The sequence below is a fragment of the Phaethon aethereus genome (assembly GCF_964289735.1).
Source record: "Phaethon aethereus genome assembly, chromosome: 2".
Taxonomy (NCBI): Eukaryota; Metazoa; Chordata; class Aves; order Phaethontiformes; family Phaethontidae; genus Phaethon; species Phaethon aethereus.
The window spans coordinates 25,105,724-25,121,557 of record NC_138582.1 but is presented as its reverse complement, the minus strand read 5'-3'; the positions used below and the strand labels follow the sequence as shown (position 1 = coordinate 25,121,557).

The 15,834-nt window shown below is 36.8% G+C and overlaps 1 protein-coding gene across 1 annotated transcript in view; it reads left to right on the top strand.

Annotated features, from left to right (window-relative positions):
- Positions 1-15,834, top strand: part of VPS13B (vacuolar protein sorting 13 homolog B) — a gene marked incomplete at both ends in the record, with an annotated part of 485,525 nt that overhangs the window by 84,762 nt on the left and 384,929 nt on the right. The window contains 2 exons of the mRNA XM_081996267.1: positions 1,295-1,489; positions 3,699-3,823. Of these exons, the coding sequence (XP_081852393.1) occupies positions 1,295-1,489; positions 3,699-3,823 (320 nt within the window). The remainder of the gene's footprint in view (positions 1-1,294; positions 1,490-3,698; positions 3,824-15,834) is intronic.

Sequence of the window (15,834 nt, the reverse complement as noted above, 5' to 3'; positions counted from 1 at the left end):
TATGAAAAATATAGTTGGATGTGTAAAATTATGATAATTTTTTTGGAATGGCATCTCCTTTTCCTGAGATGTCTGGCATGACTGTGAATACATAATATATGACAGTGTAAAGATTAGCTCAGTATGAGTTTTGTATGGTATGGTAATAGTGCTTTGGAGTGATAAAAATGTAAGCAAATATTTTATAGAACAAAATGTTTTGACTTTGCCTATTCTTGTAGTGGGTTGACCTTGGCCAGCTGCCACATGCTCACCCAGCTGCTCTCTCACTCCCCCCCCCCCCGCCCCGGACGAGGGGTAGAGAATAGGATGGGCTGGGATAAAGAGGGGGAGAACACTTGCCAGTTACCATTATGAGCAAAACACTTGACATGGGGAAAATTGATTTAATTTCTTGCCAATTAAATTAAATTGGATAGTGAGAAACAAAGACAAGAATCAAAATAACACCTTTTCTCCCATCTCACCGTTTTGGCCAGGCTGAACTTCATTCCGTCATTCACTGACTCTTCTGCCTCCCCCCCTGCAACACAGGGGATGGGGAATGGGGGTCTGCAGTTGGTGCATAACAGTTGATCTCTGCCACTCCCTCTTCCTCATGCTTTTCCCCTGCTCCAGTGTGAGGCCTTGCCACAGGCTGTGATCCTTGAGGAAAGATCTGCTCCAGTGTGGGCTCTCCACAAGGCTCTAGTGTCCTTCAGTGCATATCCACCTGCTCTAGTGTAGGGCCCTCCATGGGCTGCCAGGGAACATCTGTGGCAGCACCTGGAGCACCACCTTCTCCCCTTCCTTCTTCTCTGACCTTGCTGTTCATTCCGCTGTTTTTCACTTTTTTTTTTCTTTTTTTCCTCTGTCCTTTCAGCCTGTGTGTGGCGTTTTTGCTCTTTCTTGACCATATTTCCACAGAGGTGCCACCAGCTTGGCTGCTGGGTTTAGCTGAATCCTGTGGTGGGGTGTTGCAGCACTGATGGCAGCCAACTTGCCTGGCATGGGGCAGGCCCTCTGCTGCCAGTACCTGAAATGGTACCTGGTACCTGGGCACCTACACCAAAGAGAATTCTAGATAAAAAGTTTATACATACATTTTCAGTTCTTAAGAAATGATTTTGAAAAGATTTTAAGAAGACTTGAGGATTCGTATTATAATGGCCATAAAGCCATGGTATCTGTAAACGGTTTATTACGTTTAGATTTGCTTGTGCGTGCGCATTGAGAGAGATATGTAAGAATATGTACATGTGGTAGATAATAGAACTGTAGTGTAATAACTACATGTTTTTTCCCCCTTCCTCAGAACTTAAGTGGACTGTTAAATGCTGCAAACTTCCAGCCCCTGCGGCCTTTGCCTTCTATCCGAATTTTAGTGGATAAGGTTAACCTGGAGCACTCAGTGCCGATGTATGCTGAGCAACTGGTGCACATGGTCAGCAGCCTCAGCCAGCCTTCTGACAACCTGCTTCATTACTGTTACTCACACTGCTATCTGAAGGTAAAAGGTGGCTTGAAATCTGTTTCTCATAGCAGTGTGCTGGGAAAATGAATAGAAGTATAGATAATCCTAAGTGTTAGCAGGTTTGTTGGGAGAGAGTTTTCAGCTTATGTAAAAAAGAATGTAGGGTAAACATATTTCACAGAATGTCGTTGTTTGGGATTGCTGCTTCTGACCGGAGCCAAATGTTTTGTAACATGAGTGGAGAACTTCACATGAGGAAACTGTGTAGACTGAAGCCCCAAGGTCTTTGTGGCAAGACTGAGTTAAAATAATTTAGTAAAGAAACCTTTCCCCTCTTCTAGGTTAATGCTCACAAAATATGTAGATAACAAATGAATTATAGTTAGAAACTTGATGGGATGTTGTGAGGAAAACCCATCACTTCTAGCAGTATTGATAAAGCAAAATAATGATAGTGAAGGTATGCAATCGAAAACTGTTGCGAAACAAATTCTTTTTTTTTTTTGCATTAGAAAAGGAAAAACCGCTGAATGTTCTCAGATAAAAATCCATTATGTGAGAGGAGTTCTTATTGTGAGTTTGGTGGCAGTTTAACAAGCTACCAAGATTTTAATAGAATGAAAAAGTGACATCTCAAGCGTTTTTTTAAAACAGGCCTTGGAACCTTTTGATGTGCTCAGGCATTTTTAAACCTTTTGAGTGCTACTGAAGTGTAAATATTTATTGCTAGTACTGTTAATTTTGCGATTTTTTTTTTCAATTATCCATTCACTGCTATGCTGATATCTTAATACAGGTTTAAACAATGGAATTCTTACTATCTGCATAAAAAAAAAAAATCTGTCCCAAAATTGTATGGCAAAGTTTCAGTTTTCTGGGTGACATGTTTACCTTCTGTCACATTTAAAGTGACTGGAATGGCAATATTGCAAGTCATCTGTATGTTTTTCAGTTTGAGGGCATTTTTTTTTTCCTATTGAAAACATTTTTAGCAGCTGTTTGATCACTGTTTGCAAAATGTGGACTTCAATTTTGTGTTTATAGGGTTTATTTTGCTAGCTTTAAGTGTTCTGTTCTTACATGAGTGGTGGTACAGCATGTTAAAAAGTCAACTGTACAGCTATTTGTCTTTTATACTGAACAGGGAATAACCATAAAGAATAGTTGTGATGAACCTTTCTTTAGATTCCCTTGTGTCATGCTTTAACCCCAGCCAGCAATGAAGCACCATGCAGCTGCTCACTTACTCACTCACCTCCCCCCGCCCTCTGTAAGATGGGGAAGAGAATCAGAAGGGTAAAAGTGAAAAAACACATGGATTGAGATAAAGACAGTGTGATAGGGAAAGCAAAAGCTTTCCCTATGCCCGCAACTAAAGCAAACCACAGAATTCATTCACTACGTCCCATGCGCAGGCAGGGGTTCAGCCATTTCCAGGAGAGCAGGGCTCCATCGTAGGTAACAGTTACTTGGGAAGACAAAATGCCATAACTCTGAATGTCCTTCCCCTTCTTACCCTAGCTTTACATGAGGAGCATGACATCATATGGTGTCATAGGGTGTGGAATATCCCTTTGGTCAGTTGGGGTCAGCTGTCTTGGCTGTGTCCCCTCCCAACTTCTTGTGCACCCCCAGCCTCCTTGCTGGTGGGGTGGGGTGAGAAGCAGAAAAACCCTTGACTCTGTGTAAGCACTGCTCAGCAGTAAGGAAAACTTCCCTGTATCGTCAACATGATTTCCAGCAGAAATCCAAAATATAGCCCTTCTACTATGAAGAAAATTAACTCTATCCCAGCCAAAACCAGCACATCTTATTAAGAAAAAAAGCTTTGAAGGGAAGCTTCTCATTTCCTTAAATACATCTTTTTTTTTTTTTTTTGGCCAATGTTATTAAAATTACAAAAAGTGATTTTATTTATTTTATATGAAAGGCAATATGCAATCTGCATATTAAAATGATATCGAATAATGTATTTTAGTTGATAAATTATAATTCAGTATTTTTTTAAAAATTCAGCAGTGTAGTTAACATTTATCGAGTGAAAAATATTTTTATATATATTCCTATTGGGACAGTATTTTAGGTAGATTTTTCTAGTTATTTTTGTGTTTGGGGGGAGAGGAATTCTCTAAAAACAATACACAATTTTTTTGGTATTTACTGGCTATATTTAAAAAATGTATGTGTTATGTTATAAAAAAAACTTGAAAGTAATATATGCTTTGACCAACTGAATTTGTTTCAGATATTTGGTTTTCAAGCAGCACTGACTTCTTTGGACAGTAAAGGATTGTACTGCTTCCCTGTTCCAGTTATCCCCTCATTCAGTACTGCTCTTTATGGCAAGCTGATCAAGTTTCCCAAATACTGGTGAGCATTAAGCATGTGCAGTGTATTTAAGTAATGTACTCATCTACTTTTGTGTTTCTAAGGAATGGTTTATATCCCTAAATTTCTCTGTCTCTTCTATCATATTCTGCTATTAAGTCTGTTATCCGTAATAAATTTCTTTGCAAGGATGGGTGGTAATAAACATTTTAGGCCCTTTTTTGGTTGAGAGAGCAGGCTACGCAAGCCTCATTGTAAGTGACTTTCTTCTAGACCTTGTAGAATTCTGTGAACCAGTTTCCATTCTTACTTGAGTGGATACAAAAGCTGAAGTTATATACTGATGGCAAGCTTGATGTATTTAACTGAACGGGTCAGCTCCTTCTGTTTTGAACTCAAACAAATGAAAAACAACAAATGGGGGTGGGGGACCTGCAAAACAAAACATCCCAACCCCACAAAAAGAGTCTGTACTAGACTTTTATTCTGTTGCTCATTACAGTTGGAAGTGTTTTAACATTGTGAACAGGTATTAAGCTGTTTGTAGTAGTTTAGATTTTAAATGCAAACACTTTTGTTTTGAAAACAGTTCTGTGTTTTATTATCAACTGAGTTGTATGTAAAAAAGCCCAATTTTTAAAACCTTAATGCCATGGAAATTCAGTATTTAAATTTAGCTCTACTGGTTAAATCTTGTGATAATAAATGTCAGTGTGTAATATTTTTTAATAATAAATTGTACTTATAAAAACTATTTTAAAGAAAAAACATTTTGGCAATACTTTGGATGGAACATTAGTTTTCTTTATCCCTCATTTTGAGCAGTAGCTGTCTGTAACAGTACTTTATGACTAAATCCATACAAAGAATCTTCCATAAAATGACAAGATAACAGGAAAACAGGTTAATGTATTAAATACTTTGGCTTCAGTCTGTGTTGTATAGCGAATTTGTAACAGTCATTTATTTGTGAAAGTTTAATGGATTATTAAAAAAAAAATTACATTTCTGATTGTTAATAGTGCTAGACACAGAATATACTAGTCTTCATCTCACAAGCTGTCATACCATGTTAAATATAAGAGGTTTTTAGCGTAATCAGCACACCACCAGGTGGTAGCAGCCTAATTGACTTTCTCATATTTTCCATCAATAGTTTACAAAAATACTGACCACTGCAAATGAATTGCCGTTCTGTTGTGGCATTTTGGTAAAAAATAATAAACGTTACCAGGATAACCCATAATCAGCACTAATCAGAGTACTTCAGTACTCTGATAGGATTGACAGCCTTTCTTGACATGACCTGACATTTAACACTAAATTCTGGTTAGTGATCCTGGTTTGGAAACTGTAGAAATAGATTAGTGCTTAATGGTAAACTTAAATTTATTTAGTACATTATAAAGCCCATGGTTAGTTATGCAAAACAAAAAAATTATTTTAGAGATGAAAAATGGTTGGGAAAAAAAAAAAGCTGTCATCTGACAGGTAAGTTCATGGTATTCAAGTGCTTTTGATTCGCGTAAGTGCACTTACTCTCTCTTTTGTATGTGCTTGTGCTCGCTGCACTCAACGTCTTGCTTGCTTATGCTTGGTTTCTAGTGCTTTACCACATGCGCTGTTACGTGCTTGCCATCACACTCTGTCATATGTGCACGGTCTTGTGCTTGCATTCTCGTGCTCTTGTGCATTCTCTGTTTCTCAGGCATGCTTTCTATCTTGCTCACTTTTTTTCTCTCTGTTAAAAGTACATTGTATTACGATGCGTGCCCAGCTGGAAAATAGAGTTTGGTGGACTAATAACATAGAAAAATAAAACGGAGCAGAAGTTTTGGGGAGTGGAGACAGGGGAATGGTCCTGCCTTAAAATAGCAAATCATCTATCAGTATTTATTACTAGATCGTGTGAGACCAACACTTATTGTGGTCTAGTGTATTTTAAAATACTTTTAAGAGCTTTCTCATTTTGTGGTAGGATATCTTTCTAAAGCTTATTTATTTATTAACAGTGTGAAATAATTATATAAAATTAACTTATTCCAACAATTTATCTAAACTAAGCAACACCAATTTGCGGGTAATAAAGTAGAAAAACAAATGAGTACAGCAGCAGCCTGGTTAAATGAAGTGTAGTTTGAAGTGAATAAAACTCCAGATGAAACACATCAAATAGCACTTGAACTAAATCGAAGTCAGCATGAGGACTGAGAGCTTCATTGAAGTCATGCAGTGAGTGAGAATTAGTCTGGTAGGATAACCTGGTAATGTCATTAAACTTAAATTCAGTCCTCCGCCCCCCTGCTCCCCCCCCCCCCAATTATACCACCTGCTTTATTTGGATTTTTAGATTTCACATTCCAGAGTTTCTTAAAGTACACACATCTGATGCTACATGTGTTCTTCTGTTTTTTCGTAGAAAATATATACCACAGACCATACCTTTTAAAAACAAAGACATTTTATGAACTGTTATGGAATCCCTCAGGTAGTGTGTTTTGAGTTAGCAGTGAAAATCTCAACTTTATTTCTGACATAAATCAGTAGAATAGCTTTTTTTTTTTCTAGTTTCAGTATAGTAATCTCAGAATGTATATGGTGTATTAAATACTGTAGTAATATTTATTTTTTAAAACTGGTTGGTAAACATCAGTAGCATGTCTTAACAGATACAATTTCAGCAACATCAGCCCAGTAAATTCCAGTAAATAACCATAAATGTTACAGAAGTGGTGTTTTGATTTACCTACTAGATTGATGTCTGTTTTAATTTCAGTTATTAAACTTTCTTATAAAAGAAATGTGCTCAAGCTCACTAGTTAACTAAGTCTTTGACCTTTTTTAAATAGTATAGCTAATCTATTTTTATATTAAAGTGAAAACATCTGGTCTTTTGTTTTTGTCAAGCATAACAAGATGCAAAATACAATGTTAATGTCAATATTTTACAACTACTTTATGTAGTGTTGCATGCCAGATTGTAAAGCAGCTTTCAAAGCTTTTAGGAGGATGTCTAAAAACAACTGAGAATTAGCAGAATATGATCAAAAGCCTAGAATGAAAACAGGAATGTTTATTGCCAAACAGAAATCTTGAGAGGAATTAGATGATTTCTTTCTTTCTTTCGCCTACAATGTCTGTGGTAACAGATGAGGCAATTTAGTGTAGGACACTTCAGCGTTCTAACCCTCTTATCAATTACACAGTATCACTTTATGGTACTTTTGAAGAATATTAACATTAAAGAATATAGATTCTGAATAGCATTCCTTTATTTTTTGGATTTAAAAAAAAATTTATTTTTATTTTATTGCTTTTCTTTTCTTGACCTGTTTTCTCTAAATTCCCTTCCTGGGGCAAGTGTTCCAGACTCTCGTTTTCCTTTATCATATCTGTGGGAAAGTTCTCACTGTCTCCACCTGTGACACCTTTTGAGACTCTAAACACTGGTGGAATAAGGTTCTAAATGCAGATGATGTGATCTATTCCTCTATCTTTTCTATTCAGCTTCTTGGTCCAGTAGTCTATTTTCGGGGGGTCTGTTTCCTTGATAATGAGTCTCATTCTCATTTTGAGACCAGAGCAATAGCTGCTGGTTTGCTGTCTGCAAGGAAGCACCAGTAAAGACTTGACTAATAGATGGTGATGATAAATTTGAGTCCGTGAATGGATGTTTTGTGAACAAGTTGAGGACCTGCTGGGTAAATTAGTATCTAGGATTTCATGGCCTGCACTTCAGTTATTAGAGAGTACAGAGAGGTTAATTGATCATTCTTGAATTCTTGTTCTATCAGAACAAAAATCTGGACTACAAACTCACAAGTAGATCTAGATAATTACTGGTAAACAAAAAACATCTTTGAGAGACTAAATGGATATAGTTTTTTGCAAAGATTTTTTAATTTGAACTGTTTTCTGCAGATACTGTCTTAAGAAATAAGTTACAGCTTTAAACACAGGCAGTTTGCTTATCTTAGTCAAGCAGTTTCTGATGAGGAAGGATTCTTGACAACGTGAGATTTGATTTGTGTTGGCATTGTGTCTCTTTCCTTCAGTGTTTTTATGGAAGAGCTATCCATTATTGACAAAAGCTGATGAAAGTTTAAAATTTGCTCTCCGATTGAAGGAAGTCACATGTATCATGTGCTGGGCACCTCAGCTGCCCAAAGATATGATGTCTCTTGTTTCACTTGTAAAAGCTGTGGATTGCAGTCCTGATGTAGTTATTTTATTAACATGTTCCCCCACAGCACTGAAAGATCACTACAGAAATCTAGATACAGAGATCCTCACATGGAATATATATGTGCATTTTCTGTAGGCTTTGTTTTTATGAACCCTTAAGAACATTTATATAATATAGCTGTTCTTAATATTTCAACACAGATTTAACCGTAAAGGTAAATATTTACTATGTCTCTAGAATAGGTTACATTTACATTAGATTGGCATGTTAGGTCATAACCTCCTTTTGGCTAACTATTATACAATGATATTGAGAAACATACTTTGCCAGCAACCTGAAAATCAGCATTTTGTGTTTTCTTACTTGACTTCCTAGCTTTTATTTTGACTTTGTCACTGTGTAGTTGCCAAATGGTTGCTTTGTACACATAATTTAACTTCTAAATTCGTAACTTTAGCATTACAAAAAATGAGGTTTTAAAGACCTTGTGTTATTACTACTTATGTTTCTGCTCAAACCTTTGTTACTGTAAAGGTGTTTGTATTTTTATACAGCTTTACTTCCATTTTCTTCTATCATGTATCCCTTACATGGCAAACATTCCTCTCTTAAAGCCATGTAGTGGTATACCACACAACTGTATTCTTATTGACAGAATTCATTGTTAGACTCTTTACACAATCCAGTAAAGTCATTGTAAGCTCCCGTGTGAGTCATGATGTGCACCTGCTCATGTCTGCTTTATGGGTCATCTTGAAAATCCTGTGTTCATTTAGTGGTATCACAGTGAATAGACCAGAGTGAGACCAAATCATGCTGATCCACAAGTTGTGTAGATGATGATCTGGCTTCTTGAACAGTAAGAAGTTCTTTATCAAGGAAATTAGCTCCTGCTGACATGGATTTTAATGACCAGGTACTACTGTGATGACAGTAGGAGATTTTAGGATTTGCTACTTGCTGAAGAGAGGATTAAAATTGTATAAGAGTGCATCAGGTGAACTCTGTCTTTTTGTTACTTTTTTGATTGAAACACCTTCGCAAGGCATGTTCAGTGGAGTAATGATGCTTAGAGCTAGAAATCATGGTAGATTTGTGAGCTTGAGAGTCATGAGACATAGCCGTCACGCAGCTCAGTGCAGTTCTGCTAGTAAGAGGCAAGTGGATCCTGCTGGCAGGAAGCACAGAGCCAGATATCCAGAGACTGTGAACATTAGATCATAAATCTAGGAAGTTTTCCAATAAATTGACACTTGGGTCTTGATTTTGGCAGCCTGTTTTATTGACTAGTCACAGTACATCAAGAGTAATGTCAATTTAGATTGGATGTGGATTGTATTTCACATGGGCAGTTGCGGGGCATGCTCAGTTCCTGGGTCAGAAGCAGAAACAGGTTGAAAACACATGAAACTCATTTTGTGGCATTCAGTTGTGACTATTAGTTATGTCAGTAATTGGATATAACTGCCAGATGAAAATTCAGGGTATCCTTCAAAACAGAAAAGATCTGAGATTGCATGCCTGACGAGATGCCATCAGTGTATGTGACAGGAGAGAGTTTCAGCCACATCAGCATCATGTGAGTTAGAGCTAGCATGTGTAAAAACCTGTCTGAAGTATTGAGCTATGCCAGTGAAATGGGCAGTGCAAACCCAGACAGAAACAGTCATTCTCTTGGGTTCTGCAGAGGTGGTTGTATAGAATTGTCTCAGATGTGAACAATCAGTCTAGGGAGTGCACTGGTTGCTTCATAATTCTCTGCCATAGCCTAGAAAATGCATCAAAGAACATAATACTAAATCAGATTTTTTTTTTTAAAGTTAAATTTGTTGGTAGCTGTTTTCAGTATGGTTTTGTGAGCAATGAATTTGATGCTTTCAGAAGTTTGGTTTACTGTGCATCTTTGTGCTTCTTTGGGGAGTAGATATGTCAATATAGCAACTTGTGGACAGTAATATAGGGTGATTTAACATTTTAGTTTTAACAGGAGAATGATTTTTCATTGATAACATGCTTCAACGTATCTTTCATTATAAAAGTTAAAGTAGGCGTGCTTGTGTATAAGGATGAAGGTGCTTAAGGAACTTATGCGGAACATTTTCTAATCTGCAGTGATGTTAATGTATCAAGTTTCAACACGACCATTTTGGGGCACTCTTCTAGAAGGAGCTGTTGTCCTTTACCAAGAATGACCCTCTGTCCAGGAGGGGTTTTGCATTCTGAGTACATGACTTGCAGCTTGATTAGTGTGACTACAAATTAACTTCAGTTGGAAACCCCTAGTTTAATTTTTTTTTGTTAAATCAAGTCCAGAGCTAATGTTACTGCTTCTCAGCAGATGTGGCAGGCAGCATTCAGCAAATCTGTTAAAAGTGCACTTTTAATCAATGTAAATTGGAAGCAGTTGTATTTTTAGTATTGTCCATGAGGAGGAAATTCAGCAGAGCTGACAGTAAAGTGTGGTCATCTGTAATGTTTCCACTGTAGTTATTTAGACTAATTAATTGTCAAAGCTCTTCAGTGAAAGTAAATTAAACCTATTAACTAATATCTGTCCAGGGAAAGTGATTGCACATGGTGGATACTTTTTCCTGGCTGTAGTAACTGTTGCCATCAATATTTGCTGGCATTTGTACTAGGAATAAGTAAATGGCATTTATTTAAAATTGTATAGGATTTTTCAGTGTTGAAGCTGCATTTTGCTTTACTTGAGACTGGTGAAAGGTGTGCAAAACTGATTGTCTTTAAAGCTGATGTTATTCTGCATGAACACTAAAGAAATTAGAATCGCTAATATATATTTCTGTTGTAATGGATGTATTTGGAAATTCTGTTTCTCTTAGTGTTACCACTATCTGTAGAAAATATCTGGTTAGGATTTTCAGTGATATTCTCAGTTTATGAGGCTTTACCCATGTAAAGTCTGTCCAGAAGGATCCACTGGTGGCAATTCTTCACACACAGTGTTTGTCCTTTATTTCTCCACAATTTTGCCTGCAATTTGGTGGCTTTTTTTTTCCTTTTTAAGTGTATCTGTGAATCACAAAGAGAAACAGTCTTTGAGGTGGCATCTACACTACTAAATAAAACATTCCAGAAACCAGTCTGTGGCCCTGAGGCCAGGTGGCTTCTCATGGCTCAGTTCATATCTGCAAGCCTACCTGTAGCTTTCTCTTCCACTCCTAAAAGGAGGAGGCGGGGGGGGGGGGGGGGGAGGAAAAAGAACGTTTTGGTCAGATTGGGGACAGCTTCTGGCATGCTTGGTGCCTTCAGCATTGTTTGAGAAAGTGCCAGCTGCTGTGGCCTGAAGCTGGCAGGGAGCAAGCTAATGGGTTAAACAGTATGCACAGCCACAGACCACTACTGGAGCCTGCATTTGGCCTTCCTTAGTTGGCAATAAGGATGTAACCTCCTTGAAACTTGTACCCTGAAACTGAAGGGCATGGAGGTCAACTGTGGCGTCATTCTGCTGGCCAGCCCCATTCAAATGTTGGATATTACATAGCATTTTGACAGTGTACTTCAGTGTAACAATTGTTCTCTTACCTTTCACTCTTTTCTTTGCATCTTCTTTTTAAGAAAATGCCATGGGAGTTAATAGGATTGCAAGCACTGTTTTCAAAAAATTGTGTTTGTTAAATACAATAACTTGAAGAAAAAATTAGATGGTCTTTCATGCGTTAGGACTTCAAGGACTTCAGTATAGTTTGCTGTAGAGTGATGCTTCTGAAAATTGCATTATTCAGCTTGTGTACCAAATAATCTGCCTTCACAAAAGCTGTATGTTTAAAGGCTTCTTGAATAAGCTGTATAGAATTGCTGATTTTATCTTTTTATGGTTACCTTCATTATGCTTGCAGAGCGTTATTACGTTGCTGAACAAACTGTAGCATATCCTTCATTGACTCTGCAGTGCTTCACTCTCCAGTGGTAGGCTTCATTTCCACCTGGAGTGAGGTATCAGAAACTCTGTAGTCTTAAATTATGCTACTATTTTTACAAGCATGTTAATGTGACAGTTTGAATTCAATAACCATGATAAATGGTGACTAAAAACACTTTATAAAAAAAAAAAAGCTGTATTTATCTTCACTCAGAGCAACAAATAATGAAATATAAAGGCTTATGTGCATGTTCAGCTGTTCTTAATACCATAGCAGCTTTACTGCATCTGTGTTCATCTCTAGGTAGGAGAAGCATACTGTCCTGTGTCCATTATAATTTTTTTACTGTATTCTCCTCATGCTTGTTCCCTCTGAGACCCAGACGTGCTTATTCTTTTCTATGGGAATAGTCCTCCTTATACATCAGGATCTGTCTTTGGTTCTAGGCTAAGTGCTTGTGTGCAAGAAGACATCCTCACCATTTTTCCTCAGGCACTTTATCCTAATTGTTTATAGCTTTGTATTATTATTTTTAATTATTATTACTTTAGCAACGCCTTTTAAAATAAGATAAAGTAACCTGTCAGCTGTATATACTGAGGAACAGGTACTGTGTTGAATGCATGGTAATGTGTGGATCCCTGTTGGGCCTGTATGTTCTGTGGGCATTGTCTGATTTTTTTCATTAGGTTTTAATCTTCTAAAGGACATTAGCTCCCAATTTCTGAACTAGATTTTTTTAGTATGACATGTTTTGGATGAGAATGTTAGAAAGCAAAAAAGGAAGAACAGGAGAACAACTGAAGTCAGGCTCATGTGGGATGAGGCCCTTAAACAGCAAACTATGAGAATAAAATCTGTTTATCAGAACAGATTTGGAAATCAGTTACACCTGCTGCAGGTGCTTCTGATATTGATGCAAGAGATGGAAAGGATTATGTTGGTTAAGACAGTAATACAAGAATTGTGGTTTCATTTTTCAATTAATCAGATTTTTTATCCATTATAACACTTACGTTTTTTAAACAAAAGCTACAGGATTTAAAAGCAAATTTTTAGTTAGTTTTCTTTGCTGATGTTAACTGGCCTTTCCTTTGAGTTGAATGACTGATTCCAGAATGAACACTCAAAAAGAATGAAATATATCTGGTAAGCATGATTAGAAAATTCCCTTGATAGTCAAGGAATGTGCATATACATGCAGAATGACAGAATTAAGCATCTGATTTTTGCATTCTTAATTTTTAAAAGAAGCAAAAATGGAAATGGAGTTGTTATAATTCGGTCACTGACAATCTCTTGCTCTTGAAGGTATGTGTATTTGTTATACTTTACCTTCTATTTTGCATACATCTTGGATTTGGCTGTATACATATATTACAGCAAGAAAATGTTTTTCTGATGTGTTTTACTGACAGCATCTTTTCTTCAGTATGTGTGTATATGATAATTTTGATGATCTTGAAGACTCACTAGGGTTTGTGGAGTTTTTAAGTAATGAAATGGATGTAATGAGACTCACAGTGAATAGATCAAAACTGAACACAAGAAACTATATCCGTAGAATCTCCTTCAAAGTTTGTATTGTTTTTGAGGGGAAAAATGGTGTAAAGTTAATGGCAGAGTCAGTGTTTAAGATGGCAAATTTAGATTTAACAATAATTTTAGTCTTTCAAGTAAGAAGTATTATGCATTTACTGAGATTTAATGTCTAGCTTTCAGTAGCTTCTGATATCCTTTGAAATTCTTTTGAAGTTACTAATTAATGAGGCCACAGTGTAATCATTTTAGGATCCTTTATACTTTTTCTGCTGTTATGCACGCCTTGTCCATTCATGTCCTTGCTGTTGATGACACCTTTGATCCATCCTTTGCTGTATTAAAGGCTTTGCTGTTAATGGGAAAAACAAAACACCCTTACCCCCTTCCACTAACTTCCTTCTGATGCTGCAACTTCTGTCTTGAAGAATACTAGAATTGGGTTTTGGGGTACTTTCTGGCAAGAAAGAGTGGAGTTAAGTGCTTTTATTTACCTTTCTAGATTTAATGGAATTAAGTTGTTGCCTATGAATATGGAAATATGGCTTCATTTCTTTCAGTCTTGTGTACTTTCTATTTGTGGTATCTTCATTCAGTGCAATATTTTGGTTCAAATATTTATTTTGTTTTAGCTAATGCAGACATGCACCTTCTCAACTCTCTGACCTTTATGGCCTAGCTATAAAAAAAATTTGCCAGAATTTCAAACAACCTTTTTTCTTTCACTGCAAATGCATCTTTTTCTACCAAAAGTTTTTCGTCTGTTTATGAAACAAAATAAGCAGTATGCCAAAGTATTTGGTATAAGAAGTTCACAGTTAACCCCAAATCCTAACCATCTTACCTTTTTGGACAAAGTTTATTATTTAGATCAGTTTTTAGTGTTTACTTGAAGTTTGGGATTGTGCTCAGGTCTTGAATCTTTAGCAGGGAGTTTGAAATGGTGTCAGGTCCCAAGAAGATCTGTGAACTTCTTCAAAAACAAAATGGGAGTTTTGTGCTTTTTTCAGTGAGTTGTGATCCATCTTCTAACAACTTTGCAGCTGTTAGTAATCTTCCAGAAAAAGAATAATCAGGCAAATTTATCTACATTTGGTTACTTTTTTTTTCTGTTTCACACAGTTTTCATGGGAATACTTAGAAGTGGTTTAAGATTATATATTCAAAATGGTATGCCTGAGCAACTTGCAAAGGAGGGAGGGAAAGGGGGTGTGTATGGCTTAGATGTGAGTATTTTCTTTCTGTTCCTGTTGTCAGCATTTCATTCTACTATCATCTTCCTCTGAATGCTCTAAATATATTTTCCCTCATCCCTACTTCCAGTTTCCAAGCATTTTCGAAGAAAATTGTCATACAGCTTATTCTCTTCACAAGTGCTTTGAGTTTCTTCTATTCTTATGTTCTTTTCCCTGTCTTCCAAGCATTTTATTGGAAATACTCTAAAAAGGCTTCTTCTCCTTTGCGTTCTCCTGTATCTGTTCTCCATCCTTGTGCCTTCATCCCAAATCTATTAACCCCACTGTATTTTTTTCTTTCTTTTTCCGCTTATCATTTGAAATCTCTGAGAGGAAGGTAATTCTGTAGGCCTTCTTGTGCCTCTTTCCTTCTTAAATGTCACTGTCATCTTCTGTCATTTGTCTTACTGTTTCTACAAGAGTTGGGAGAATGCTCTACAAGTTACTTAGCTTTACGTGAGGCGGCAAAGTTGGTTGCTGTTCCTGCTCGAAGCAGTTCCTCTTCCTTGCTCCCCAGAAAGAGGAGCTATCTTCCTATCTTCTATCTCAGTTACCTCTCACAAGCCGCTCTTCTGAGGTTGAAGACTCTCTAATATCCTTACATCAGGAGATGTTTTCAGATGAGAAGAAAACAAAGCCACTGTTGACCATATCTGCATGCTTGAGAGTTCCTCACATCTGTGGTGTTTGGAGAAGGGTCAGACTTCTGGGATAGCAACTTTTCTTCTGCATAAAATACACCTCTAGACTCAAGTTTTTCCTTCTACAAGATAGGGTCATGTCTGGTCAGCTGTGCTGGCTCTGGCAAATGGCAAGTCCTCACCATAGATAGGGCCCATGAGCTGGGCTGTTTTCTTGTAAATAATGTGTGTGTAATTTTTGAACATGTAATTTTTGAACATAATTTCCAAAGTGTTGTAAGAAATAGCAGATAGGAAAGTCACAGTGCAAATTTTGGGTAGCAAAAGAGTTTGAAATTTGAAATCACTAATAGAATGGAATAGACTAAGAAATTAAATATCTAAACTTTATTAGGAGAGAATTAATTTCTATTTAAGCTGCCAAATTTTGCAGCTCTGCTGGGAATAAGAAAGGTAATTTGACAGTAACTTAAAAACAAAATAGTGAGTGCAATTTTCAAAGGTCATACTGGATAGAAATCTATATCCAAAAATCCTTAGTTGTGTTCCTAATAATTCAAGAAAATTG